This window comes from Pseudopodoces humilis, chromosome 2, assembly GCF_049639895.1.
Source record: "Pseudopodoces humilis isolate 2021_Gansu_Grassland_sample_001 chromosome 2, ASM4963989v1, whole genome shotgun sequence".
Taxonomy (NCBI): domain Eukaryota; kingdom Metazoa; phylum Chordata; class Aves; order Passeriformes; family Paridae; genus Pseudopodoces; species Pseudopodoces humilis.
In genome coordinates this window covers 51,464,659-51,490,956 of record NC_142201.1, presented here as the reverse complement: position 1 = coordinate 51,490,956, position 26,298 = coordinate 51,464,659, and the positions used below count along the sequence as shown (strand labels likewise).

General features: G+C 34.3%; 1 protein-coding gene across 2 annotated transcripts in view; it reads right to left on the bottom strand.

Moving 5' to 3' along the window:
• KLHL1 (kelch like family member 1) overlaps positions 1-26,298 on the bottom strand; it is a 180,854-nt gene that overhangs the window by 11,805 nt on the left and 142,751 nt on the right. For both annotated transcript variants that reach the window (XM_005516413.3, XM_088051172.1), the window contains exons 7-8: positions 21,665-21,889; positions 8,396-8,558 (exon numbers count right to left, since the gene is read on the bottom strand). In XM_005516413.3, the coding sequence (XP_005516470.2) occupies positions 8,396-8,558; positions 21,665-21,889 (388 nt within the window). The remainder of the gene's footprint in view (positions 1-8,395; positions 8,559-21,664; positions 21,890-26,298) is intronic.

Here is a 26,298-nt window from a genome sequence, read left to right as displayed (position 1 = left end):
AACTATTTATAGGTCAAAGAACATTTAGAGTAAAACATAGTAGGAACAGAGACAAAATTGTCAACAAAAAAAAATTCTAAGGCTGATAACTAGCGAGCTAATCTTTGAAGTATGTTTGTTATTCTTCCTATCGCAAAAGAGTGTCATAAAATTTGTTAATAATAGCTAGTAACTTCCTAAGACAAATTTAAGATACTGTCTAGTTAGGTAGATGATGCAGATGAAAGAAGACGTTACAGCATGAATTTTTTGACAAAAAAAAGCATTTCTGTATTTTAGCATTGTGAAAAATATCTAACTCATAATTAATATACTGATTTGCTTGTAGTTAGTGAGAATATTGTGGGCAGAAAGCATGCAGATTGAAATGTTTTTTTTTTTCTCCTTACATGACAGTAACTATGTATGCCAATTAAGGTATTTTTCTTAGTTCAAATAGATTAGTAAAAGAATAAGTGAATCACTAGTAAGTCATAAGAGCAAAGAAAGCCTCAAGCAACAAAGGCTATGGAAAGAAAAAGTGGCACTGATGGAAAATATAGTGGTTTCAGTCATACTTTCTTGTCTTGTTTGTTTGGCATGAAATTTTGAAGTGTTACTTCAGCCTTTAAAAAACAATTAAAGCATTTTAATACTTTCTTTATTTAATACTATTAAGCAGTCCCCTAGTCTTTGCTGAAGTATGAAAATTATCTGTGCATTGCAATTATATGGATGACTTGCAAAAAAGTTTTAGGTCATTTAGCTTGTGATCTTCACAATGAACAAACCCTTCTCAGTTCAAAAAATTCAATCAATAATGTAAGATTTATCTGAAGCTGGTCTAGTGAGTCAAAAAAAATTTCATCTTACCCCAATATTAGTTATTAAGAAGTTAGTCAAGTTTCAAATTGCAAAAATAGGAAGTTAAGAGTGGAGATGGCTTGGTATTCTATTTTGCTGAGTATAGTAGATATTTGGTAGCTGTTGTAAGGGCTGCTGCCCATAAAGTTATTTAGTTGAATATTAAATAAATATTTAGCTTTCTTAAATTGCAGTCAGATGTGTATATTTAAATATCATTCCAGATTTATACATATGTGTAAGTAAGAAAAATATATGAATACACATGATAACATACAGAATGCATATGTGTGCGTGTCTGTGTGTGTAATCCAAATTAATGCCTACATTTGGTGTGGGGAGGATCTCTAGACTGCTCCAACTGCACTGCACAAGCATTTCCTTCCTGTCCCAGCATATAGGCACCAAGTACAATGTGAGACAGGAATCTCATACTTCATCTCCCACTAAAGATAATAATGAAAAGCCAAACTTCAGTCATAATCAAGAATATAGGATATTAATACCTTTTGCAGTCTTGACCACAAGAGAGAAAATAATGATTGCTGAGAGTTTTTTTAAAAAAATCTGTGCTTAATTGTGGAAGCTACGCAATTAAAAAATAGGTTGTGAGTTTTCCTAGACATCCTCCACTTCCTTCTCTGCTTCCTGCTGTCTAGACTGCTGTATAGGTTACATCTAAAAGCTTAAATTTGATGGATTGACACTAGTGCCTTTTTCTGCCAGGTATTAGGACTGAATAAGTTAACTCACTATGTCTGTTTGGCCATACGTGTCTAAATTAATTCACACCATACTAGATTATAGCATATCTAAGCAGAATTTATTATTCACTACAAAATTTACAGAAATAAAAAGAATTATGTAGTACAGACAAACAGTTTCTTAATACAAAACCTGAATGACAGACCTTATCACAAATTACAGTCATGCCAGCTGTACAACAGTCAACAGCCAGCTAGTCTGAAAATTTTGTTGTATGGGTGACGGATGAAGAGAAGGGCATAGTGAGGGCATACACACTAAAAGATGTCGATTTGCAGTAAACATTCAAAATAGAAATGTGGTGCAAGCGTCTGGGACCCTGGCCACAGTATAGCCAGATAAAATAGGCTCATCAAGTTCCCACCCCGCAGATCAGCAAAGTTTTTTATCATCTGCTGTGTCTCCTACCAATCACTTAGTTTCTAAAGAGGAAGGCATCCTAGCTGCATATGCATCTGCCTTGGACTGCAGGAAAAATAGTGGCTTTACAGTAAAGTTCCACGATTTTTCACTATTCTCTTTTGAGTGACATGCATTTATCTAGCTTATATCTTTTTAAGGATAGCTTAGCCCCATAGAAAAAAACCTGTGCAGAGTCTCTTACTTTACAGGCTGGATGTAAAATAAAAAGATAAATAATGCTTGAGAAAGAGAGAATATGATGCACTCTGAATTAAATGGTACATTCACTGAGCTGCATGAGACCTCGTGTAGGAAATACGAATTTGTGTGTAAAAGTACAAAAGATCAGACCAGGGCAATGAATTAGTAATAAGCCTTAATGATTCTGCTAAGAGAAAATGCCACAGATAGTTTATTATATGATGCATGAAAGCCAAAGGAGCAGAACTTCTGGAGGAGGTTGTAATCAGCCATACAATCAAGTTTTGTAGGTGGTTATATGAATGTAATACATTCCTAGTTCTCTCGTGCCAAACACCGAACTGCTATTAAGGACTTTGTGGAATTATTAACCTTTGTCTCTCCAAGGTCAGTCCAAAGCAATTATACTCCTGGTGAGTGACTAACTACAAGATGATTTTGAGAACTTTTCTTGTGCTCACACTGATTTGGTTTGAATTTTGCTATTTTTCTTAAAAATTAAGGTTCAGTGGGCTAAACTTTCTGGTAGTTATAATAGTAATTATAGTGTAGTTACTATACTTTGTATAGTACTTTGTGCACAATAAGCATAAGAGACATATTAAACTAAAGCAACTGCTATTGACAGCAAGCATAATACTGATCTAAATAACACAAGTTTCTTTCCAGCTTTCTCATTAAATGACCTGTAAACAAAACATTCCACTGTGCATATGCCAACATCTCTATTGGCCAGCTTTCTGTATTTCCCATTCAAAATGAAACAGAGAATAGCTGGGAAAGCACTACCAAAACAATACTCCAATTTATGAAAATACATTACTAAATGAATCCAATTATTGCAAAAATGGTGGAACTGAATGAATGTAACTGAATATAAATAGATAAATAGTTATTAAAAAAAAATCCTAAAGCTACATAGTTATTAAAGTCTCTCTACCTAACTAATAAAATTGAAAATGTAACAAGTTAATTTGCACGGATTTGAAGGGGAAAATAATATGTATATACATACGCATTTTTTAAAATATTTTAAATAAATATATTAAATATTAATTATTTATTTATAATTATAGAAATATAAAGTAATTATATATAAATACTGTATATATAACTGTATAAATAGAAAATAATTATATATAAAATATATATAAATACATTTATTCTTTAAAAAATAGAACAATTAGTATATTCTATCAATACTTAAGCAGAATTAATAGAATGTGAAATCTGATCTGAGTTCTATCTATTACAGTAAAGTAAGAGACAAAATTCGACATTATCAATTGATAACAAGTAATTATTTAAAGGAGACAACAAGAAAAGCACTGTTTTTTTTTATGTTGGACTGTCTTTCAACAAAAATATGAAAAAATATCATAAGGAAAACAGGAAGGACGGAAACATAATTGACGGAGGGAAATGAGGCTTGCTAAACAACTCCAATTTTAAACATATTGGATTGGATTAAGAGGATCAATACTTAGGGGTTTGTTTCTGTAAAAGAAAATACCTCTGGGTCAGCTTATGCATCTTGCCTGTAGTGTTGGCACTGCATTTTCCTGCATAGGAAAATCACCAGTCACAGGCACAGCAGCCTATGGAAGACATCACACTGGAGCAGGTTATCTCCCAAAGGACTGCAGACCACGGCCAGCCCATGATGGAGCAAAGGAAATGTGTGAGGAAGGAGTGGCAGAGCGAAGCAATCATGCTCTGAACACAACCCTCATTTCCCACCCCCCTGCACCAGTTAGGGGTGGGGCTATAAAGTTATACAAGACATAAATTGAGCTTAGGAAAGGGCGTAAGAAAGGTGGCCTTTTAAAATTTGGGATTGCTTCTCACTAGCCAGAATCTATTTTTATTACAAATAAATTGTATTAATTTTCCTGAATCAAGTCAAATCAAGTCTATTTTGCCGGTGAGAGCAAATGGTCAGTGGTCAGATGGATATTGATGAATAATATTTTCTTGCAGCATTTCTCCATGCTTTTTTACTTTCCTTCAGAGAAAACAAATATTTATAAAACTTTTTTCCTCAAATAAAATATTATTTAAAAGAATACTTACACAGTTGGATTTATAAAACTTAAGATTAAACAATTCCTTGCTTTTTTCATCTATCATACACCAACAATAGTATTAGAAAAACAGCAGAGGGGGGAACATCAAGTTCACTATAGCACATATCTGAGGATGTGGCAATCAATAAAGGTCAAGACACCTTTTCCTTGACTCCACAAGATGTTAGCATGAGATTGAATTGCTTGCCAGTGTGTGCCAAAGTCATGATTTTTGACACTTAAGGCACTGCTGTGATGTTCTACCATTTAAAGTTAGTCTGCAGATCGTATCAACAGCTGAGTACTTTATCCTTTTGTAACACAGATTTACTGATATTTGCTAAAGGGCCAGACTGTCTGCCATGAAGCTACAGTTACTTCAAAAAATATTGATAATTTTGATCATTCCACTAGAAACTAAGGAATACTTTTTGTAATGCAGACTTTGTGGACATATAATACAGCAATATAGAAAAACTTCAGTTATGGTAGTGACACAAAAATGTTTAGAATAATATAATTCTGCATGATACAGAGAATGTCTTTGAGGAGTATGTATTCCTGATGAAAGCGTGTAAACAAAATTTCACTTTCACATAGAGCTACACCATTAGCATATAATATGTTCTGAAATTAAGTTAGTGCAAAGGTTTAGTGTTCTTAGGGAATGAGTGGTTCATGTATTTGAGTTTTTTAATACAAGGATAATAAGTAGCTGTGGTATTAGCTATAAATTTGGAGGCATTTACATTTTAAGTCAATGAAAGGGTCAGTATTTATAGGATTGAAGGTGTCAACTAGATTTTTTTTTTTCTTGAGTTTAAGAAATTAAAAAAAACCCTTGAAATAATTAAGTGACAATTAAAAAATGTTCCTGGAAAAGACAGACTTTTTCACACTTTTGGTTCCTTGATGTTTCTAACTTACACTGCAGAAATGCTCTATTGCTTCAGCATTATCTGCTGACAACCATAGAATGCTAATCTTACATAGTACAAATTGCACACTAGTTACACACCACTTATGTCAGCCCCAAAGAAGAATTCAAATAAATCATCCCAACTACTTACTCATTATCTGCATATAAAAACACCATCCTCTACCAGTCTTTTCAAAGTGTAGATCTCCATCAACATTTAGTATTTAATACCCATATGTATTGCTGATCTGAGGAAGTCCATGCACTCTTTTGCTTCCAGTCTGTGCAATGGGGATGTTAATAGTAACAAGGCAGAGAGGATGATACTGTTTCCACATAAGAAGGGATTACTGACCATATACAACACCTACCATAATATGCTAAAAATTGATAAAGACGTCAAGGTAAAAATGAATTATTTTTATATCTAGTAAGGATAGCACACTCCACTCTTGCATTACTGTTTGACTATGGGAAACACATGAAGATGAAGGAATGGAATCTCCAAAGCCTCAGCATACACTGTTAGTGGTACCCAGAACCTATTGTTGACTTGGGAAAACAAAAACATTGCTGAAATAGAAAATTCTCAGATTTCAGTCTTTGGTGTTGCATAAAAACACATAATATTACCCTTTATATGAACCAATCAACAGGCATTTAGAACCTTATGAGAGTTTTGTGGACATGATCTTATTGTCCCTGTATTACTTTTACTTCATCTCTATTTTCCAAGCTGAATTGCAGATATTTTGTGCCTCTGTTTCTTTGCCAGCTGTATCAGTTTTGTTGCTTTTCTTTGGTATGACATGCATTCTTGATAGTCATGGTACACTTATACAGCCTCTGCAATTTCACTTGAACTGCATCAATATGGATGACCAGAATTCCACACAGTAACACAACAAAAATATTTCCTATATTAATAAAATTTTATGAATTCTTCAGTAGTATTTCCCTTTTTCCCCCCCTGTTTTCTTCTTCTGTTCTTTTTTTGTGCTAACAACATACAGGGCTTTTTTCACCTCTTCTTTCACTTCTTAACATTACTTTTCTTCAAACGCAAGTCTTTTTAATTCACACATAAACTATTAAATATTGTATCTGTGTTGCTTCTTAAGGTCATCCAACTACTTCTGTATTCATGTGTCCAATATGAACCATATGATATTGTTCCCTTTGGTGTCACTTTGAATGGTCTGGTAATTTAACTAACTTGCTCTTGCTGTTATACTCTTTTAACTCAGGACAGATCTTTAAAGAATTCCAGGGGTAACTGTGACATCCTAGTTATTGCATACAGTCCTCTTCTTCAAATTCCTGTACTATTCACTTTTTTCTTTTTTTCAACTTAAGTATTTATTTCATATGTATCACCAGATAAAATGTTCTGTTGAAATTCTGGTAAAATAAATTTGTCATGTGTCTTTTTTTTAATCTGGAAAACCACCTTTTTCTTTCAATAGTTGTTCTAGCTCTCCTTACAACTAAGAAGACATTTAAGAGAATGAATATTGCCAGTGTTCCTCATTGAAAGATAGTAACTATTGTATCCTATTACTCTGGGAAATCTGGAGGTAACAACCAGGTGAACCTGTGTGTGGCAGAGGAAAATACTCCATTAAGCCCTCCTGGCTGAAACAGCACTACAACTTTGAAGTGTAATAAGGCAACATGATTATAGAAAAGAACCCTGTCAAATGGACTAAGTTTAAAATTTAAAATTTAAAATTTAAAAAAAAAAGTATATAGTTACTTTTCTGAGTTTCTGAAAAATTCAGCAAGATTTTATTGCTCCAATAATTAAATATTTTTCAAATTAGATTATGATGTACATATTGACACAATCCTTTTCATGTTTTAAAAAAAGATGTTCATATAAGAATTTCAGTTTAAATTTAAAAATGTATTCCAGTGATATAACATTAATTTCTGTGTACACTGTTTTGCTAAATTCAGATAGTATTGTTTTCAATTTGTTTGAGCAGTAAAATAATTGATTATTCACTTTCATGGTCTACACAAGTGAGCTTCACAAACACTTTAGTACCCTGGGAACTAATAAGAGGTTACTTGCAAATCAACCACCTCACTCAGAGCCTGACAAGAACAGAATATGAAAGCTTTAAGTTTTTTATTTATTTCCATCATAAGCTGATAAAAAACGCAATTTTCATTTTTCTGCTTAAAGTTAATTTAAATGGAAAACAAATTAAGCCAAACATAGGGCAATGTAAGATCACAAATTGAATAGTTTCCAACATTAAAACACAAAAGAAGTGGCTACACTTTTTCAAGTCTTTTAAGAAACTCATTTTTGAAATATTTACCATCCAATATCCATTTCATGTGAAGTGCCCAAAGCAGTGTGAGAGATACACACATAGAATAGTTTGTAACTCTCTCACTTCAAAGAGCATCTAATGCATTTCATTTATTTACTTATTTAATTCACTGCAGAAGAAAGAAATCATAACAAATAACAAAGAAAAAACTCCTCAGAACTTCCATACAGAAACATGTTTTCCTTTGCTGAATGTTAAATCCGACATCATGTTTCTCAATGGGATATCCATTTCCAGTATCCTGAGGAGTGCAGGACATGTCAGTTGTGTGCAACAGCGATGCAGCTAGAATAGTACCGGGAAGTTGAAAGGTCTTTACATGTGTTTTCAAGTTGCCGTTCTTGGCATATTGGATATTTTTAAAAGATGGTTAATCAGATAAAAAGAATAAAAAAAATCAATGGCATATTTCTACTTGTTGCAGTGAGACCACTGCTTTTTGGTTTTCAGTGGTGTCCATCCTACCTTACCCTCTTTTAATTTACAAGTGTTTGATTTAAGCCATGCAAAATTCAATTGTGTATCTATTAACTAGGAAGCATTAAATATATGGTCAGCTGTGCAAAAGAAACAAAGCTGGGATATATATGCATAATCATATGTAGTTCATTACTTTAGATCAATATTTTCAGGGTTATCCATCTAGATGTTGCTTCTGCTAGTCTGCTGCATAGTTTATGCACCATTGAAACCAGTTTCTTGTAGAGTAACAGGATTATTAAAGAAGCCTTGATAATTTGATTTATTCTGGGACATTTTAATGCCACTGCAACTTAATAAGGGAAAGCAATGACAATTAGGCTTTATTGGTTTTCAAAAGAAGTGTTTCAATTGTGTAAGCATACCCTACTCACTTGCCATTTAATGCTGCTACTCCAACAGTGCTTCTGGCAATTGACATACTTGCCACAAATGTCCACTGCTGACTTTGAGGGTCCCACCTCTCAACTGTGTTCAAATAACTCCAACCATCATGTCCTCCCACTGCATAAATAGGCCCTTCAAGCACTGTAACTCCTAAAATGGAGGAGAAAGTGAGAGAAGATGAAAGTATGTTTCCTTTATCATTAGTAAAATAAAAAATTTTTTGATAAAATTTTTTACACAACCAACAAATGAACTTATATATTCAAAATGAAAATGGAAGTACCAGTTTGAGATTTGATTAATTAAGAATTAACAAACAGGAATAAAATTAATGCCACTCCACGTGGCTGCATGAAAAACAGGTCTTGTCAAACAAACTTAATTTCATTTCTTGAGAAGAGTGTTTACTTCAGAGAATAACCTGTCAATTCTCTTGAAATCTGTGATCCTCTTAGATTTCTGTATTCCCTTTAGTATTTCCTAACATTCTGGTCATGAATTAGCTCTTTAGAATAGCAGTAAAGCACATAATAAAACAGGGGCTGTATACCTGGTAGATCTCTGATTATTGTCAACCTAAGTGGGATTTAATTGAATGGAATTGCTTCTACAGGGGTTGAAGTTTGTTTTTTCACCATTTTTGTAAACCACATAGAAGAAAATATACAATTTTTCAGTAACAGGAACATTGACAGGCTGGTATCCTGGAATCAAAAACCCCATTCAAAGGCTTGAGCAAGTAATTAGACTGAGAAATTTAAGCTCCTTACTCAGCTTCACTGTGTCAAAAAAAAAAAAAAAAAGAAACCACCACACACCTTCAGAGCAAAATAATGTTGGATATATGAGGATTATTTTATCTACTGAATAAAAATATAACAAAATGTGTGAAAACTGAAATTGAAAATATTTCAATAAGAAACATTTTTTTACCTATTTAACTTTGAATCAACCAGTCAAAGGAATTGATTAATTCTCTATCTCACAGTCTCTTCAGTTAATCTTAGAAGGCTCTGGAAGATAAGTTATAGCTAAGCACCTTTTGTTACAAGACAGTGAGCTCAGTAATTCCATTCTATGAATCTGTGATCCCAAATGAACATCGCTCTGAAAAATCTCAGGCTGAATCCAGTTCTAAGTCAAAGTCTTTTTTTTTTCCTCACTCCATTTCACACGATTTGAACTCATCAACAAGTCAGAAAACAAGAGATCATTAAAGTTTCAGAGAATGCCTTTGTGTTTTCTTGCAGAAAAATCCATAATTTTAAATAGTGTGAAGTTTTCACTTTCTGTGCAGGAATGTTTTCTTCTATTTCAGAAAAGTAATTAATTAAAAGTTTATTTTACTTTAAAACTATATTTATCAGTGAGTTTGAACATGTTTCATGTCACTGTCCACAGAAAGTGTTCCTGCACTTTGGTTGTTTATTTTCATTTGTCAATATTTTTAACTTAAAAAATAAAATTATTCAAAAAGCCCTACTAACCCTTAGAAAAATTATCCTCCAAATGAAGGTTGAATCTTTTTCTATAGAACTCATTCTCCAATTGTTTTCATTGCCTTGCTAGAAATTCTTTCTATTCAATCACATGTTCCAGTTATTTTTTTTCCAGAATATTAAAGTGTATGTTAAATTGCAGTCAAATAGCTCAATATCTTATCTCAGAACACAACCAGTAACAACATGTGGGAACGTGTGTCAGTGGTCACATAAAAATTAGTGGATTCTATGCTAATATATATTAATAATAATATTATAAAATATATTGTGGGTGGTTTTTTGTTTACTCCAGTATCTACTATTTTAAAATATTCTTAAATCCTGAGCAAAGAGGTTTACATTGAAAAAAAAAAAAATATTTACTATGATTTGTTATAAAAACATGGCTCTCCTGAGCTTTTCATCTGTATACTCTTCATTAAATGCAAAGTTAAATAGAAAATCAAGATCTTTGAATTATATTCAAAGAAAGTTCAGGGAAGTTAAATGTTTCTATACACATATATGTACACATAATTGATGTCTAGACAAACACACAAACCCTCTCTCATCTTCACACATAAACAGTGTTGTATTGTTATGCAGTGAATTTCACAAGGAACCTATGATCCACATAAAAACACATCTCATCAGTTTTGTGATTTCCAGCTTTTACTTCCTCAGATAACTAATTTGCATTTTCAGTAGGATATAAACAATTTATATCAATCTATATAAATTTATAGAATTTACAAATTTATATATATCAATCTATATCAATTACTCATCCAGTATTTAATTTGATTTTTCAAGTTCTTCATACATGAATTTTATTCCCATCTATTTCCTGCCGGAAATTAATACATTACAACTATTTAATTCACTTTTTGTAGGAAATTTGATTCTCCCTTAATCAAAATACCGTTCTTCCTGCATTTTCATGGATTTTTACTTTTTTTTATGACAATGAAAACTGATAAGCTCAATGTATTAATATAATGTTACTTTCTCTCAGCATTTCTTGTTACAAAGAGAGATAAGTAACATTAAGTAACTGAGCTTTATACAGAAAATAGTCTTCAGTGGCTTCTCTGTTCTCATGAGAACTTTTCTGAGTTTTTACAATGCAGATGGAACCCAGTGAGATGCACAGTTCCTTCTGATTTTTCCCCATTGCAGAGAAAAATATACTGCTCCCAGTAGTTTCTGGTGCCCTTTGGTGGAAGCTGCTGCACAAACTGCTGCATCTGCTGGGTTGCATCCCCCTTACCTGTGCTTAGACCCTCCTATCTAGGAAGCCCCACATCTGATTCTTATGTTTTCTAAGAAGCCAGGTTGGCAATGTTCTAAGCTACACAGAAGTATTTTCTTCGCACGTTAGGCAGTGCTTGCATCATACATTTCAAAATATTCTAATGAGTAGTAATGATAATTTAATCATCTCACCCAAGTAAGTAAACAAATACACATTTTGAATTAAAGAGACTGTGTCTTATATGAAAATTCAATATCCAAGCAATGAATTCAAGCATTTAAGTTCATTCTAAGCTGAGATGCCAGAACTTCTATGTGATTTTTATATCACACATATGGACTAAAGGGTCGTCCCAAAGATATTGCTTGTAGCCTCCTTATCACACAGGATGGATTGTAGTACACCTCTTTTCTGACTGAGCAGGCCATAACAGCAAATGGCAACACCACAATCAAAATCTTAAGGGACACATTCCCCAAGATCACAAAGCAAAATATTTTCCAGTAAAATTGATGAAGCAAGACTATTCTCTTTTTTGAATGTTCCAGGTCATTTGTTTTAATAGAAGAAAAAAATTAAATTCATTGTAAGTAGTCTGTGTTGAAATGTCAGAGTTCCAATCCTATTAGCAGACTGTAGAATTCCTCCTCCTTAAAGAGCAAAGGTACTGAACTCTATATACCTTTAATTTTTTTTAAATGGTGCAGCCAATTTCTGCTTAGTCTCTTGAGATAAGATTTTTCATCTTTTTGTAGTCAAGATACTGAACAGTGTGTTAGAAGATCAGAGTTCATTTCAACTTCATGAGACAGGTTTTTGTGTTTATTATGTATCCTAGAGTGAATAGATTTCAGAGCACGTAATTTTGTTTTCTGTCATCTATCTCCACAAGATAATATCCACCTAGATTTACACTCAGAATGTAGATATCATAAAATATCTACACAAATGGGCTTTTCCTGTTTCTAAATGAGAAAACTATTTCCAGCTGACACTAGAACTCTTATTTTTCATTAAGCAAATTGCACAGAAGAATAATGATGTTAGCTCTTTCTCAAGAGAGTTTGCTAAGAGAAGAGAAAGGACAGAAGGCCCTCATATGTTTTCTTCCTGTACATCATCTTCAACAATTTGACAAAACCAGTTTAAGGCACAAGAAAAAAAATCCTCTTGGATTTAATATTTCACATGATACTAGTACTTTGTTGTTTTCTGAAAAAAGTAATAATGCATTCAGAAAGGGAGCATTTTACTGTAAGATAATAATAAAATAACTAGAGTTGTTATTCATCTGAACAGAAAAATTGGAAACTGGCAGAATCAAATCTTACTTTTTTAATTTGTCAAAAATAATAATTCTGGCATGTTCTACCCATCTTTTGATTAATTACTTTCATTTACCTGACACTGTAAACAGTTTGGCTTTCCCGGTTCTCATACAGTTGGAGAGCTGAACCAGCTATGAACACACCTTTTAGGAAAGGAAGCAACTTGTTTTCTTAAGAGGAGGTATGTTTTCAGCAATATCTAGAGTAGTTAAGTGCAGTAAGTACAGTGCAGAGAAACCTTAATGTTTTCCTGAATGAAAAAGGTACCTGGAAAATAATTCTTCTAAGCATTTTGACTTAGGAATTTATAAAAGCAAACAGTATTCTTTCTAAACTAAATGAGATCTAAAAAATTAATTGTCCAGTTTGCAATGGCAGGCATTTTCCTTTTGATTGCCTTCACAAAGATATGTAGCAAAAACTCTATTATACCTAATTAGGTGCTCGATCTGTATACAGTTACAATTATTTATACATGAAGACTGGAATGGGGTTTTAAATTGCTTTTCTGTAATGTTACAAAATAAAGAAGCACTGCCTAAAATATTTTTAATTCTGCAGTTCCTTATCTGCCTAATGGACCTAATTTTACAGAGTGAAATTTTAAAAAGTGTGTTTTATCTGTAAAACAATTGCAAATACAATTTCATAGCAACACTTGTATAGAAAATGTCAAAGAAAAAATTATCTGTGGTGCTAGATTTACTGTAGTCTCTGCATTTTGATATCTGTAGAGACATGAAATTTTAACTGGCAAGGACATACTTGTGTCCAACAACTTTTACTTTAAATGAGAACATTACCTTTCACAGAGATAACAGACATACACTATATCATGAGATTGAAGGTGAGAAATCAGTGTTTTGTTGTCCAAGTATGAAATTTGATCAAATAACGTCCGGACTTTATTCTACTATATCAAGCTCTGCATTTACTTAGTGTCCAGATGGAAGCACATTTTTAACAATTTCCTTTCTCACCCACACCCACAGAAGCATATTTATACATTTTAGTATTAATTGTAATTAATATTGCTGCTTTTCCTTACCCTGTTATTTCCCTCTTTTAGACTTAAACCATTTTTCTTCCTTGTGGTATCAAAGAAAGTAAAGCCCAGTTTGCTTTAAATTATGCATCATAAATTAAATGATGAATCAGAGCTCTTATTTAGTTCTCAAAGCCATAATATTAACTGAGGGGGAAGAACAAATACTGTTCTTTGGATGCTGCATATAGGACTGCCATAGGCCAATCTTGGAATTTAGTATATCATTAATTGGAGAACTGGACCTTACCTACCTTCCTTAGTGAATATTCAGTGACTCAGTGTTGAAAATACCTATTCCTATGTAAATTCACAAGTATCAAGCCTGATTTAAAGAATTATTGCAGTATCACTGCCCTCTTGGGCCAGAAGATATTACACTAACTTGCTAATATAATGCAAATTTATAGAAGCAAAGATCTGCATGTTGACCCTTTATTTACATTCAGTTTTGTAGATAAGACACTAGATTCTCAACTCTGCCACACTATTATCCTGAGAACATGACTCAGAAATTATTATAAGTGTTGCTGTTAAGATTTGTAACTCTTCAGTGAATTGGGTCACGATATATTGCTTAGTAAAGGTGCAAAGTACAAAGGAAAGGTACATAATAACTCAGAAAAAGAAATCCGTCTAATGTTCCCCATGATTAGGAGAAAAAACTAAAGCAGAAATCTAATATAGATGCAAACCAATATTTCAGAGAAAATAGTTTAAAATACTCGGGCCTTATTGCAACCCACAGTGAAAGCAGTCAGAATGGCCTCTTTTTCCCAAGATTTCACATGAAAAAAATATCAGTAATTTAACTACATAGAGGCATATAGTACTGGTCAATTTTGCCTAAAATAAAGATTTTCAAACTAATCTCTTAACAGCTGCTTCCAGGGTAAAAAAACCAGCTGTATCAGAACATTGCTGTGCTCTGGTAAGCCAGTCTGTTGCAGAACTCTTCCACTCAATGCTTAGGTGGAAATAGGTGTGGGCACTTTTGTTTGTTGGAATTTTTGGGACGCAATGGGTTGTGGGGTTTTCTGTGCATAGAAATGACCACATAAAGATGGAGAACACACATCTTAAGTATAGCATTGTTTTATGAGATGCTGATGTACCCAGAAAGATCTACCATTGCAGAAAAGCAAGATAGTTACAATAGGATCTTGAGCTGAACTTTTATGGGACATGAATCTTTCTCAGCTGACCACAACTGATCAAAACTATACTCCATACTGTATGGCATCATACTCTGGAAATCTGGAGTATCACTGCCCAGCTCAGTAGAATTTGGTCAGTATCATATACATGACAGCATGAAGTGCTATAATATTTCCATTTGTCTGCATGCTCTAACAAACTAGTACCTGGAAAAGCTTCCTTTATCTAGCTGTTTGGCACTGTAACAAGCATTATGCAAAAATATTACTATATCATTCAAGAATTCTTTTATTTACGAATAGCTGCTCCAGAATACTGGGAAATTAATTAGTCATAAATAATTTCAGTTTTATATTAATAGGGTATGACCTAACCTGTTGCTTTCAACGCTAACTCAGTTCTCTTCATTTTACTGACTTTTCCTTCTTCTTGCCTTTCATCTCTGGTCTCTGGGTTCACATATGCCCTGACATCCAGAATGGAAACTCATTCTCATGCACCTGTCTCTGTAGTGCTGTACTTTTTAATCTCCACAGAGTGGTTTCTTTTACATACAGACAACATACAAAAAAATCTGCGTATCAAAAAAAAAAATCAAATTAAGTTGTGAAATTAAAAGAAAAATAAAATTCAGACCTATAAAAAAAAAAACCCACTTATTTTTTGTTGTATGTTAATGGAAGATGTAAATTTGCCATTTTTGGCTCCTTAGTAGCCCAGGAATGGTGATACATAAAAAGAAGTTGTTATGCAAGATAGAGGAGAAAGAAGAACAAAGATCCCTTTTATCTTCTACATTTTAATAGTTTATTTCACAGCTACCATGGATGGGAGTGTTAAGGCTACATCAAGCTTTTATTTATATTCCTAGTCTGTTTTAATGGTTTCCACTTTTCCTGGAATGCTTTCTGACAGATTGTAACTCCACAGACAAACATGTATTTATTGGGGCTTAGGCACTATCTAAAATAACATCATTGCTTAACTGCCATAGCAAAAGTTTTTAAAAGGAAAGATGAAAGTTCAGCTCTTGCTGGCTTCAAAATTATCTTTTGAACTATGTCTAAAGAGAGGTATCATTCATCATTAGATTTTCGGTATTGAGTAAGCAATATCTATGTTATATTATGTTTCCTGAAATAGATAAAACTCAGCCTGAGTAAGTAGTTCTGGTAGTTCTGGTGTAGTTCTGGTACTTTGCTGTGTATCTGATCTACTATGCTTATGATTCCTACAGCCTATGTTTTCCTGGTGGAACTGTTTCAGAAAATCTGTTAGTAGCACTCATTCTGCAAAGGCTTTGTTTCCTCACAATATTTATTTGGCATAAAATAAAGTAGAGGTAATTGCTTTCCATATCCATCTCATAAATTGCACCTTTAATATACATGATTTTTATTGCAATGACCTGTTCATTATAAATTTGTAGTATCAAATAATCAAATAATAATATGTGTTACCTATGTGTTTCTCCTTCACTTGTTTCAGTGTAATCCGATACTAGTTTTGCTATTTTGGATCTATTAAGGTTTCTAGTATCTGATGCTTTTTCTGATATTGCACTGCAGGCTTATTTTAAAAAGCTATTGAAATTTTACAAATTTATTGATAAAAATTTATTTATTTCCCAAGGGAGAGCAATGGGATTAAAAATACCTGCTTCATGTCAATATTTGTATAAAGAAATGTTATTATACGGAATATATTTTTTTTTAACGTACTTCTTTATGAAGAAATAATTCTACCAGAAATTACTAAACTGGCAAGCAGTTCCATTGATGCTACTGTGTTATTGCTAGCCCTTTAAGATATTATATACTTCATTACTATGCTACTTTTATTTAAATATAAGTGTTCATAAAAATTTACTATATTTTTTTGGCTTTGTTTTGTATTTTAAATAGTTTTTGAAGAATCAATGTTCTTGCCATCTCTCAAATCATACACACATACAAGCATAAATACCCAATATCTTTGGCTTTCTTTTTAAAAGTGCCAGTGCAACTGGAATCTAAGTTATTTTTGCATTACCAGATTCTCAGTTTCCAGTCTACTCAACAGTATTTGTTCTCCCTGAGAAGCAGGAACTGCTCACAATTAGCCACAAATATTTAATCGTAAACATGCTATACTTCTTTTTCCCACAGAAATCAGGTTATGCCATCTCAGTTTCTCTACTCCATTGTCCATATACCCACTTAGGCAGCTGAATCCTACACAAATTCTTAGATCTCTAAAATTGTGGAGTTGTATTTATGTCCTAAGTTTTTACACAATGTAAAACTATTTGATAAATACTAATTCCTTTTGAAAATACAAACATTACTTGTAAAGCATTAATTTTGAATCAATGAAGTAGTCAACACCTGAATACTTTTAAAAGTAGATAAAATATTTTCTAAATTATCATTTAGTGATTTAAAAAATATACAGGCTTATAATAATTAATTTATATGTCTAGATATTTATATTTTTTTTTATTATTTTAATTATTTATATTATTTATATTTTCACATGCATTTTACTTCTGAGCTTTACTATGTAGTAAGAATATTGATAACTCAGTTTCTTCACAACCTTTTCCTCTATTAGTATTTCTCATTACTACTTGAAAGATACAGAGCCATCCTTGTATCTCTCCCAATTAATTTCTTTCTCTTCCCTCTGACCCATGAGCTGGACTCTAGAGCAGTAAGCATGAAAGCTGAAAATCAAGCTGGGTTTAAGAAGCACAGTAGGTCACTCCCTTTCTGAGAAATATATAAATAGGCCTTCATGCAAACACATAGTGCCATTTGATATTTTGCCAGCAACATCTAAGATATTTTGGGATATTTTATCTTGTAACTCCCTAACTACATGTAATCTCTTTCCAATTCTGATTTTTGAACTTAGTCTTTTAGACATTCATTCCTGCACATACCAGTTTCATGACAACCAAATTATAAGCAAGTATTCACTCTAATTTCAAGCTTACCTCTCAGGTCCTTTGAAATGCATTTACATTACATATTTAGTTTCTTCAGAACAATAGGTTAAAGCCTAATCCACTGTAAAAACTGAGAACTGGAAATGCTTTATGTCTTCTATGACCATTCACTCTGAGTAGAGTGAATTCTATCTACCATAGGCCTATATCCTATGTAAATAAATCTATGGGTCTCCCATCAGCTATTAATATTTTTATAGCATTTTCACTCAGATGATTACAACTGGCAAGAGTCTCTCGTCCAAGAGGGGAGGAGGAAAAATATGGAATTTGCCTCCATTCACAGCTCTACAGGATTTTACATGGTAATACCATGTTCTGTCAGCCTCCTCCCCACGCTGATCATCTTGTAAATAGGTGTTTGACTATGGATTTACATAGTTCATCAAAAGAACAAGACAATTTAGAACACCTACCTGAAAAGACTCTCCTTTAATTTTAAGAAAAGATTCTCCCTTAATTATACTGGAAGCCTAATTTTCTCACTGGCATTTAAATTGTTTCTTTTGTAAAGACAAGCAAAGTACCAATTTTTTTCACTTTTAGTTTTTTTAAAAATCACAGTTTCACTGGATTTGATATCTAAAATTCTAATGAGTCTATCAATGGTTCCATATTTCCTTTCTCTCTTTTCTTCTACATAGACTACAAAGTTCAGCACAGAAATTGAAAAAGTGGATACAGAGTTGCTTCATAAAACTGCTGAATTTATAAACCACAATCTGTTTTACGTTTTTCACATCTTTTTTCTTTCAGTCTCTTTCTTCCCTTCCTATATGGATTTTGGTCTTCCTGTTTCTCTGGTTTCACCTTTCCCATATTTCATTTTTGCCTTTTACCACTTTTCTGGTGTCTTACTGCTTTTTCATATTCCATTCTGTTTTATGGACTACTCAACAGGAATATTATAATCATTATTACTTTAAATAATAGCTGGGGATCCCATAGTCTGCCCTTTCTTTTTTGTACTTTAACACCACTTATTTCAAACACTGCCATTAAAAGAGCTTTCACTCATCTTCAGGTGGCAGCTATGAAACTGCCTAACATATGACTTCCTACACTATGGACTTTCACTACAAGTCCTGTCAACTTTTATTTGCTCATTTCTACATGTATCGACTTCTATACACATGGCTCTGTTGAAGATTATATGAAGACAGGATAAAATGAATTGTATTACCTGGTTGTGGCCTTAGTTGCAATGAGGTACATCTGACTTTTTTTTTGTTATGTCAAGAAAAAGACATCCATGTAAAGGATGGGTGCTTATTTCTAACCTGTGTACAAAATCCAATTCAAACTGCTCTAGCATTATTTCTACATGGACATAACATAACATAGTTTAGAAAACAAATAATAATAATAATAATAAAGTATTACTTCAGGTTTACTTTCAGTACAAAGGGCATTTACTAAAACAATTTTATGGGATAGTAGAAAAAATTAAAATAAAAAAAAAGCAACTAAATTCTATTAACTAAGCTTCTCAGGTAATAAGGTAATTAGTGCATAATTCCAAATAAAGAAGACCATTCTAGTGCCTCCCAAACAACTGCATTTAATCATCCCAGTTTAGACTTCTTTGCTCATTTCACATGTTGTTTACAAAAAGCCTGAATTACTTAAATCAAAATTTAAAAATTATTTTATAGTAAGGAAAAAAAAAACAAACCCTCAAATGGTCAAATGCCTAGTCAGTTCTGTCTTTCCTAGTATGGAAAACATGCCAGTTTTTCTCCAGTCATAATCACTGGATTCCTCAACTCAAACTACAACGGTATTTTTTAAATCTGTTGACCAAAAGCATCTGTAAAATTATAGCCCAGAATTATTTTTTTTTAATTAATCACCAAGGGTTTTCATAGATTCATCTCTTTTGTCACTGAGACAAATATCTTCTCTATTAAGCATACACCATTGTTGTATTCCTACTTTCCTGTAGTTATAGCTGGAGTCATTGCATTTTTACCACTCTGGGGAACAGCAATTCTGTAAAATTCTGGAACACTGGCAGAAGAGACATGGTGTATTTTCGCATGGAATTCATGTATTTTCTCATGTATTTTCTAATTTACAATTAAATTATGAAACAATTTTAAATCAGTGTGCTATTTAGTGCCATGATTCCATCTGATATAGATTCCCCTCACTATCTATTTTAAGACTTGTTTAACAGCAGCAGTACATATGCATATTACAAGTGTCCAACGACATGAGTGAAGGGCAGGAAAGCACGATCATTTTGTGAGGTATGGATGCAGTAGTACAATAAAGGACTTGCTGACTGCAAAGCAAGAGGAATGGACAGGATAACACAGCGTGTTGCGTGAGTCAACACAGGCAGGCAGCTGGAATAACCACAAAAACATTGCTGAAATGGTAAAGGTAATTGCAAAGGGTAAATTTATTTCCTATTTATTACCTTCCTAACCAGAGGATGCCAAAGCAACACCCAGGCAGAAACACACAAGCAGGAACACAGCAACTTAGTCCAATCCTAGCAGGTGGCTGGGCTGCTCTTTGCACCCATTTATCAAGCACTCAGATGTGCATAGTTTACCAATGTGCTGAGAACTCCTCTGGGCATTTTATGACCTCTGAGCTTTGATCTCTCTCCCAAAACAGGGAGCTCAAACATGTCCACAAGCCTCTCCAAAAACCTATGTTATCTCCACACAGAAATTTTCCTTCTCAAAACAGAGAGAAAGAGCAGCGGGAACAATATATATATATATATATATATATATATATATGTGTGTGTGTGTGTTTCCCGCACTATTATTAACCAGGCCTTGGCATTCCAGGCTGCAAGGTCACTTGAGCAAATCTGCCATTCCCCTTGCCATTCTCCTTCTTTTAACACTTTCATCCCTAGGTGTCTGTGAGAGTCTGAGATGTTAATGGTTAATGGGTCAAACATTTACCCATTTGTGAAGATGGTAGGGTGCTTTGCTGGGCCAGGGTTTGCAAGCCCTGAGGGGTAGGAGGTGAATTTTTTGGGTGGGTGATGGTGAAGCCTCAGGTCTGCATAAATCAGAGAGGGTGACCACCCACCACTGGAGGACAATAACAAGCAGACCTGGTGGAGGCAGGATAGCTCTTTTTATCATGCCAGCATCCTCCCTTACATAACCTGATTCAGTTGTAAAACTCCTCTTCCCACTCTCCAGGCACCTTACCCCCCTGGAAGGTCAGATTCACATGGAACATTAATATTCACACAAAAGGCATGGGAGTATTCATCCCTTCTGATGGCTCAAGCTGACATGAGAGGCAGCAGTCATGTCATAAACCATTAAAGACCTTTCCCTGAAAGCACCCCCAGTCTCATTTCAGTGTGGATCAACACATGATCACTAGTGTAGCAAAAGACAGTGCAAAACTCCTCTCCATTGAATTCTGTGTTTTGTGTGCTTCCCCCGCTCCCAATGGAACAAGACTGTGATCATTTCAAACAACAGATGCCTAAATTGCAACAATCAAGTCTCCTCATTGATCCACAGGTGGTAATATCTTTCTACTCTTCTCCATTCTTTCTCTTTCTTCCTTTTCCATATACATTTTATTAAATGTTATTTTGATGCTTTTATGTTGCTATATTACTACAGATAATAATAACAACCAAAATAGCTATATACCTGCTTCTCATTGCAACCAAATAGCTCTAAAGTAAACCCTACCTGTGTGTATTTTCAACCACCAATCATTCAGTGTGGTACAACAGTACCCTCAGTGATCTATAAACAAGACCCTGGGGTACCCTCACCTTCTGGAGCAGGTTATAACAGTGTCTTCCATTTCTGTTTTTCATGACTTTTCAAGAATTCAATCACACCACTTGGTTTTAGCAGAACAGACAATGAATAGTTCAGTTTTTTATACCTCAAAACAACAATATTGTAAATTGCTATTGGTCAGAATGCTACCATAGCTTAAAAGTTATGTAACAAAAAAAAAAAAAAAAAAAGGCATGTTTTAAAAATATTTTTTTCCTTACCTAAGCCATGTCTATGTGTTGACATAGGTGGTAACACAGTCCAAGCCTTGGTCTTTGGATTGTAGCATTCAACAGTGTTTAACGTCTTTAAACCATCCCGGCCTCCAATGACAAACAGCTTGTCATCAATGACAGCAACACCAAACTGCAGCCTCCTGCCATTCATTACTCCAGCCTGAATCCATATGTTTGTTCTGAGATCATACTTTTCAATAGTTGTAGCTCCTGATGAGACATAAAAGCAGAACTACAAATATCAAAATTATAGTTGCATTTAACTTAATGCTTACGGGAATAACTTAGTAATTCATCTGAAATGTAACCAGTGCTTTATTTTAACATACACAATGCTTCATTTCCAAAGTTTAAATATCCTACAGAAAAAAAATCAACATAATTATGAAGCTTTACTCTTTGGAACTAACCCTTTGGATTATAATAAAATGTTATAATTCCATGGAAAATAATTCTGTTAGGATTCATTAATTCTGTGGAACCAACAAGCAATGAACCAAGTTCTAACAAACATCATGAAAGCAATAGTTTTGTTAACTGGAATAAAAAAGACAAAATTTAAATTAAATTTGTATAAAAGTATAGCAGAGGAGCAATAATGTACACTATAACTGGATGTATTGAATTTCCTCCCAGTTTTATTAAGCCACAAGATATATGAAGCAAGTTTTGCATTCAATTTAGAGACACATACTTGATCTTTTTGACCCTAGTTTAAAATAGACAGATGTAAATTCATTAATACTCAGGTTTGAAAGAACAAAATATATAGTTTATTTGATACAGTTTCTTGGAGGTACTGCAGGGCATATTATAATGATGCATATTCATAAAGTTATAATGCTTTATATGTTGGATCTATTAATGTTAAAATCTAGAACCATAGCACATGAATTCAGTAAAATTGTTTCCTTCAATGGTAAAAAGTACATTTTAAAACTTTTGTCATTCTGATTTCAGAAAATTGTCCTTGTATAACAGTCTTTGAATTATGCTCAGCTACATATTTTCTAATATTGGCTAAGTCTGAGTTGCCACAATATTTTATTATATTACATACTGAGCACCTAATCCAGGAATTCCTGGACTGCTTAAATTCTGTTTATCCAATAAGGCGCCTTGCTAATTTCTAATGATGATGATGATGAGGATGATAGGATTATATAATACTAACAATAAAAATGGCAATGAGAATAATGACAAAAATCACCAACACAAAGTGAAATAGGTGTCAGTCCTATAAAATCATTAGCAGGAACATGTATTTAATACATTCTAGACTGTAATTCAGTCAAGAAAAGAAGACCTCTTAAATAACAGTAATTATTTTAATTGCAATGACTCTGCAAAAGTAATATTCAAAATAGAAAAATCTTTAAACAAAAAGGTGGTGGAATGACTGAAAGGTGTCATCAGCAGAGACTTTAGGATATCTTTAATCATGGATTATTGAGAATTTTTTTTATAATATTTAGACTGTTCTTTATTTCCATACATATGCTCAAATATACACACAGCTTAGACTATAAAAGAGAATAAACTTCTACCTTTCCTAGGAAGAAAACTGGGTATTTCTGACAAAGGAATAGGTTATTTTCCTTAGCGCAACTGCTTTGAACTTGAAACTAAAAGGATGTTCTGCACCTAGGAGAGGAGGCAAAATCTTGATACCAAAAAATAGGATTTCACTAGACAAATTAGTTTAGCTATTTAAGAGTCACATCCTCTGAGGATATAAAATCAATACCACATTGGAATACAGATTTTTCATCTATCATTTATTTCATGGCTTGGATATATTTGCATATAATACTCATAGAATGAAAATATTATTATATTGCCTAATGCTGACATTGCAAATTTGCTCTGGAACAGAATAAAAGCAGAAGCTCTAAAGTATCCAGGGGTACATCAAACCCAGCACAAACAACAAGGACATTGCTTTATCTTGATGACATCTTTGTTCTACTTTTGATAAAACCTCAGGTCACTGAGTGAAGACTATGAAAGATCTGTTTACCCATTTCTTAAGAATCTTAATTCAAAATAACAGCAATGTCATTCTTATATTCTCTCACAGCCTTTCCTGCTAGTTCTATTTTGACCTTAAAGATTTGACTTATGGTAAGGCTACTGGAACTAAGAAATTCATAAACATTAAGGTTTTGAGGACATCTCCTGGAAATCTGTTTTATCATTTAAGCAACTGATTATATTTTATGACTTTGGGTAGTAGTTCTGTCTTTGCCAGAAGTCTAAGTGTATCACAGAATTGTAGACTTGCAGAATCATTTAGGTTGGAAAAGACCTTTAAAATCATTCACCCTTTAACCCAGTGTCGTGGTTTTAAACCAATAAATAAGAAAATTACTTATTTCTTGCTGTGAGATATGGATTAGAACAAGAGCAAAACAGGCATAAAACTTAAAAGGGAAAAAAAAGAAAGTTTATTGACAAACTACAATAAGAACACCAGAATAAACTTCCAGAAAAACCTTTTCATCCCCTGTCTACCCACTATTCCCTTGTTCACATGACAAAAGAGACAAAACCTTTGGAACTTTTGTGGTTAAAACAGTCCCAATTCTTGCTACAGTCTTTTCACCAGTCTTTATAGAGAAACAGAAGTTTCTTCCTGTTAATTTATGGAGTTTCTCACAAGAAAAACTATTTTTTGTTATAGTTTTCCATTGCTCTAATGTTAGCTGCCCAGAGCTGCTGTTATTAGAGCCCACTCCTCCCATTTTTCACATCACTCTCAAGTGTGTATGGGCCATGAGTCTAGGGATGGGATTTTTAAGGATAAGTTATTCAAAGGCAAAAAGTCTTCTTCATCTGTTTCCGTGAGCTTCACCAGAAAACAGTTTTCTCATTGCCTCTCAAGGCTTCAAATCTTCCAGCACTTCACTGTACCATAATTACTCTACTTTTTACTCAAAATTTACACTTTGAACACTCTATTCCTCCCTATATACTGTCATGAATTAAAGGAGTGTTTTCAAGACCTTATTGTCCATTTCCATAGTTTTAACAGAAAGATATTTCAGCTTAATTAAAGCATCTTCTTAATTCTCTACCTTTTCTGAAGCTTCTTTTCTTTCCTGTCACTAGTAGTTTATAAAGTCTCTTTTCATGTTGATCACTCTCTTTTCTCTGTCTGGATAAAAAGATTAATCCGCAAGTCTCATCTGGGTAATGAAAGAGTTAAAATCTTGCCCAGGCTGTTGTAGGTAGTTCTGTGGCCTCGGCCGGTGCAGGAGCTGGAGCCGTCTGCGATGGAAAGTTCCTCATGGCTGCTCTGGAGAGTGTAGGCGCCGCGCCCAGCCCGCTGCAGGTCCAGAGCCTCTTTCTTCACTCAGCAGTCTCCAGTGAATCCAGCCACAGCAAAAAACCTGCAGCCGAGCCAGAGATCGGCTCGGCTCGGCCCGGCCCGGCCGGAGCCCGGAGAAAACCCCCTCCACAGGGCCCGCATCCCCCGGCCGGGAGACGCTGGGCCCAGCCCAGTCCCCGCCCGGCCGCATGGCCTGGGCAGGGAACGGGAGGCCTGGAGCTCTGCCGCCCTTCCCAGCCAGGAAACAAAAGAGAACCAAGAGAGCTCTGGTTTTACACTTTAAGGTAGGGTTCACAAGTTGATCCCACTTTTCAATGGCCTAAACTGCTGTCAATTCTCAGCAATGACCGATAATTGGTCAGGAGAAAAGACGCCAGGCAGATCCCAGCAACTTAAACTTTCTTGAAGGTAAAGTAACTCCATGACACCCAGCACTGCCAAACCCTTCACTAATCCCCAAGTGCCACATCTACATATCTTTTAAATACTTCCAGGGCTGGGGACTCCATCACTTCCCTGGGCAATTCCAATGCCTAGTAACACTTTCAGTGAAGCAATTTTTCATCATATCCAATCTAAAGCTCCTCTGGTGCAATTTGAGGCAATTTCCTGTTGTCCTATCACTTGTTACTTGGGATAAGAAACTGACACCCACCTTGCTACAACCTCCTTTCAGGAAGTTGTAGAGAGTGATAAGCTCTTCCCTGAGCCTTCTCTTTTTCCGTGCTAAAGAACCTTAATTCCCTCAGCCACTCCTCATAAGACATGTGCTCCAGACCCTTCACCAGCTTCATTGCCCTTCTCTGACACACTCCAGGAGCTCAATGTCTTTCCTGCAGTGAGGGGCCCAGAACTGGACATAGGATTGGACGTGCAGCCTCACCAATGCTGAGCACAGTGCATATATAATCAATAATTATATTGCAGGACAACGAGTCACTTTTTGCTGTCAGATATGGATAGAATAGAGAGTACTCCACATGGAACTACCAGAGAGAGGGACAGAACCCTATTCCCACTCGCTTCCATCATTTCTAAGGTGAGATCAGTACCTAGGTTTTTAAACCACCATGCTGTGGCGCAGTGGAGGAACTCACTCAGATGCTGGTTCCAGCAACAAGCAAAAATTGGTAGCATCATGTGCCAGCTGAGATAAGAAAATTCTCTCCTCTCTGCCATAACTAGTAGATGGCAGTCAGCAGTGCCAACTCCTAACTGAAACAACTTCCAAACTATGCAAACTCAAAGAAATGAGCTGTGCTGGTTAATACTGCCTACCCCAGTCTGT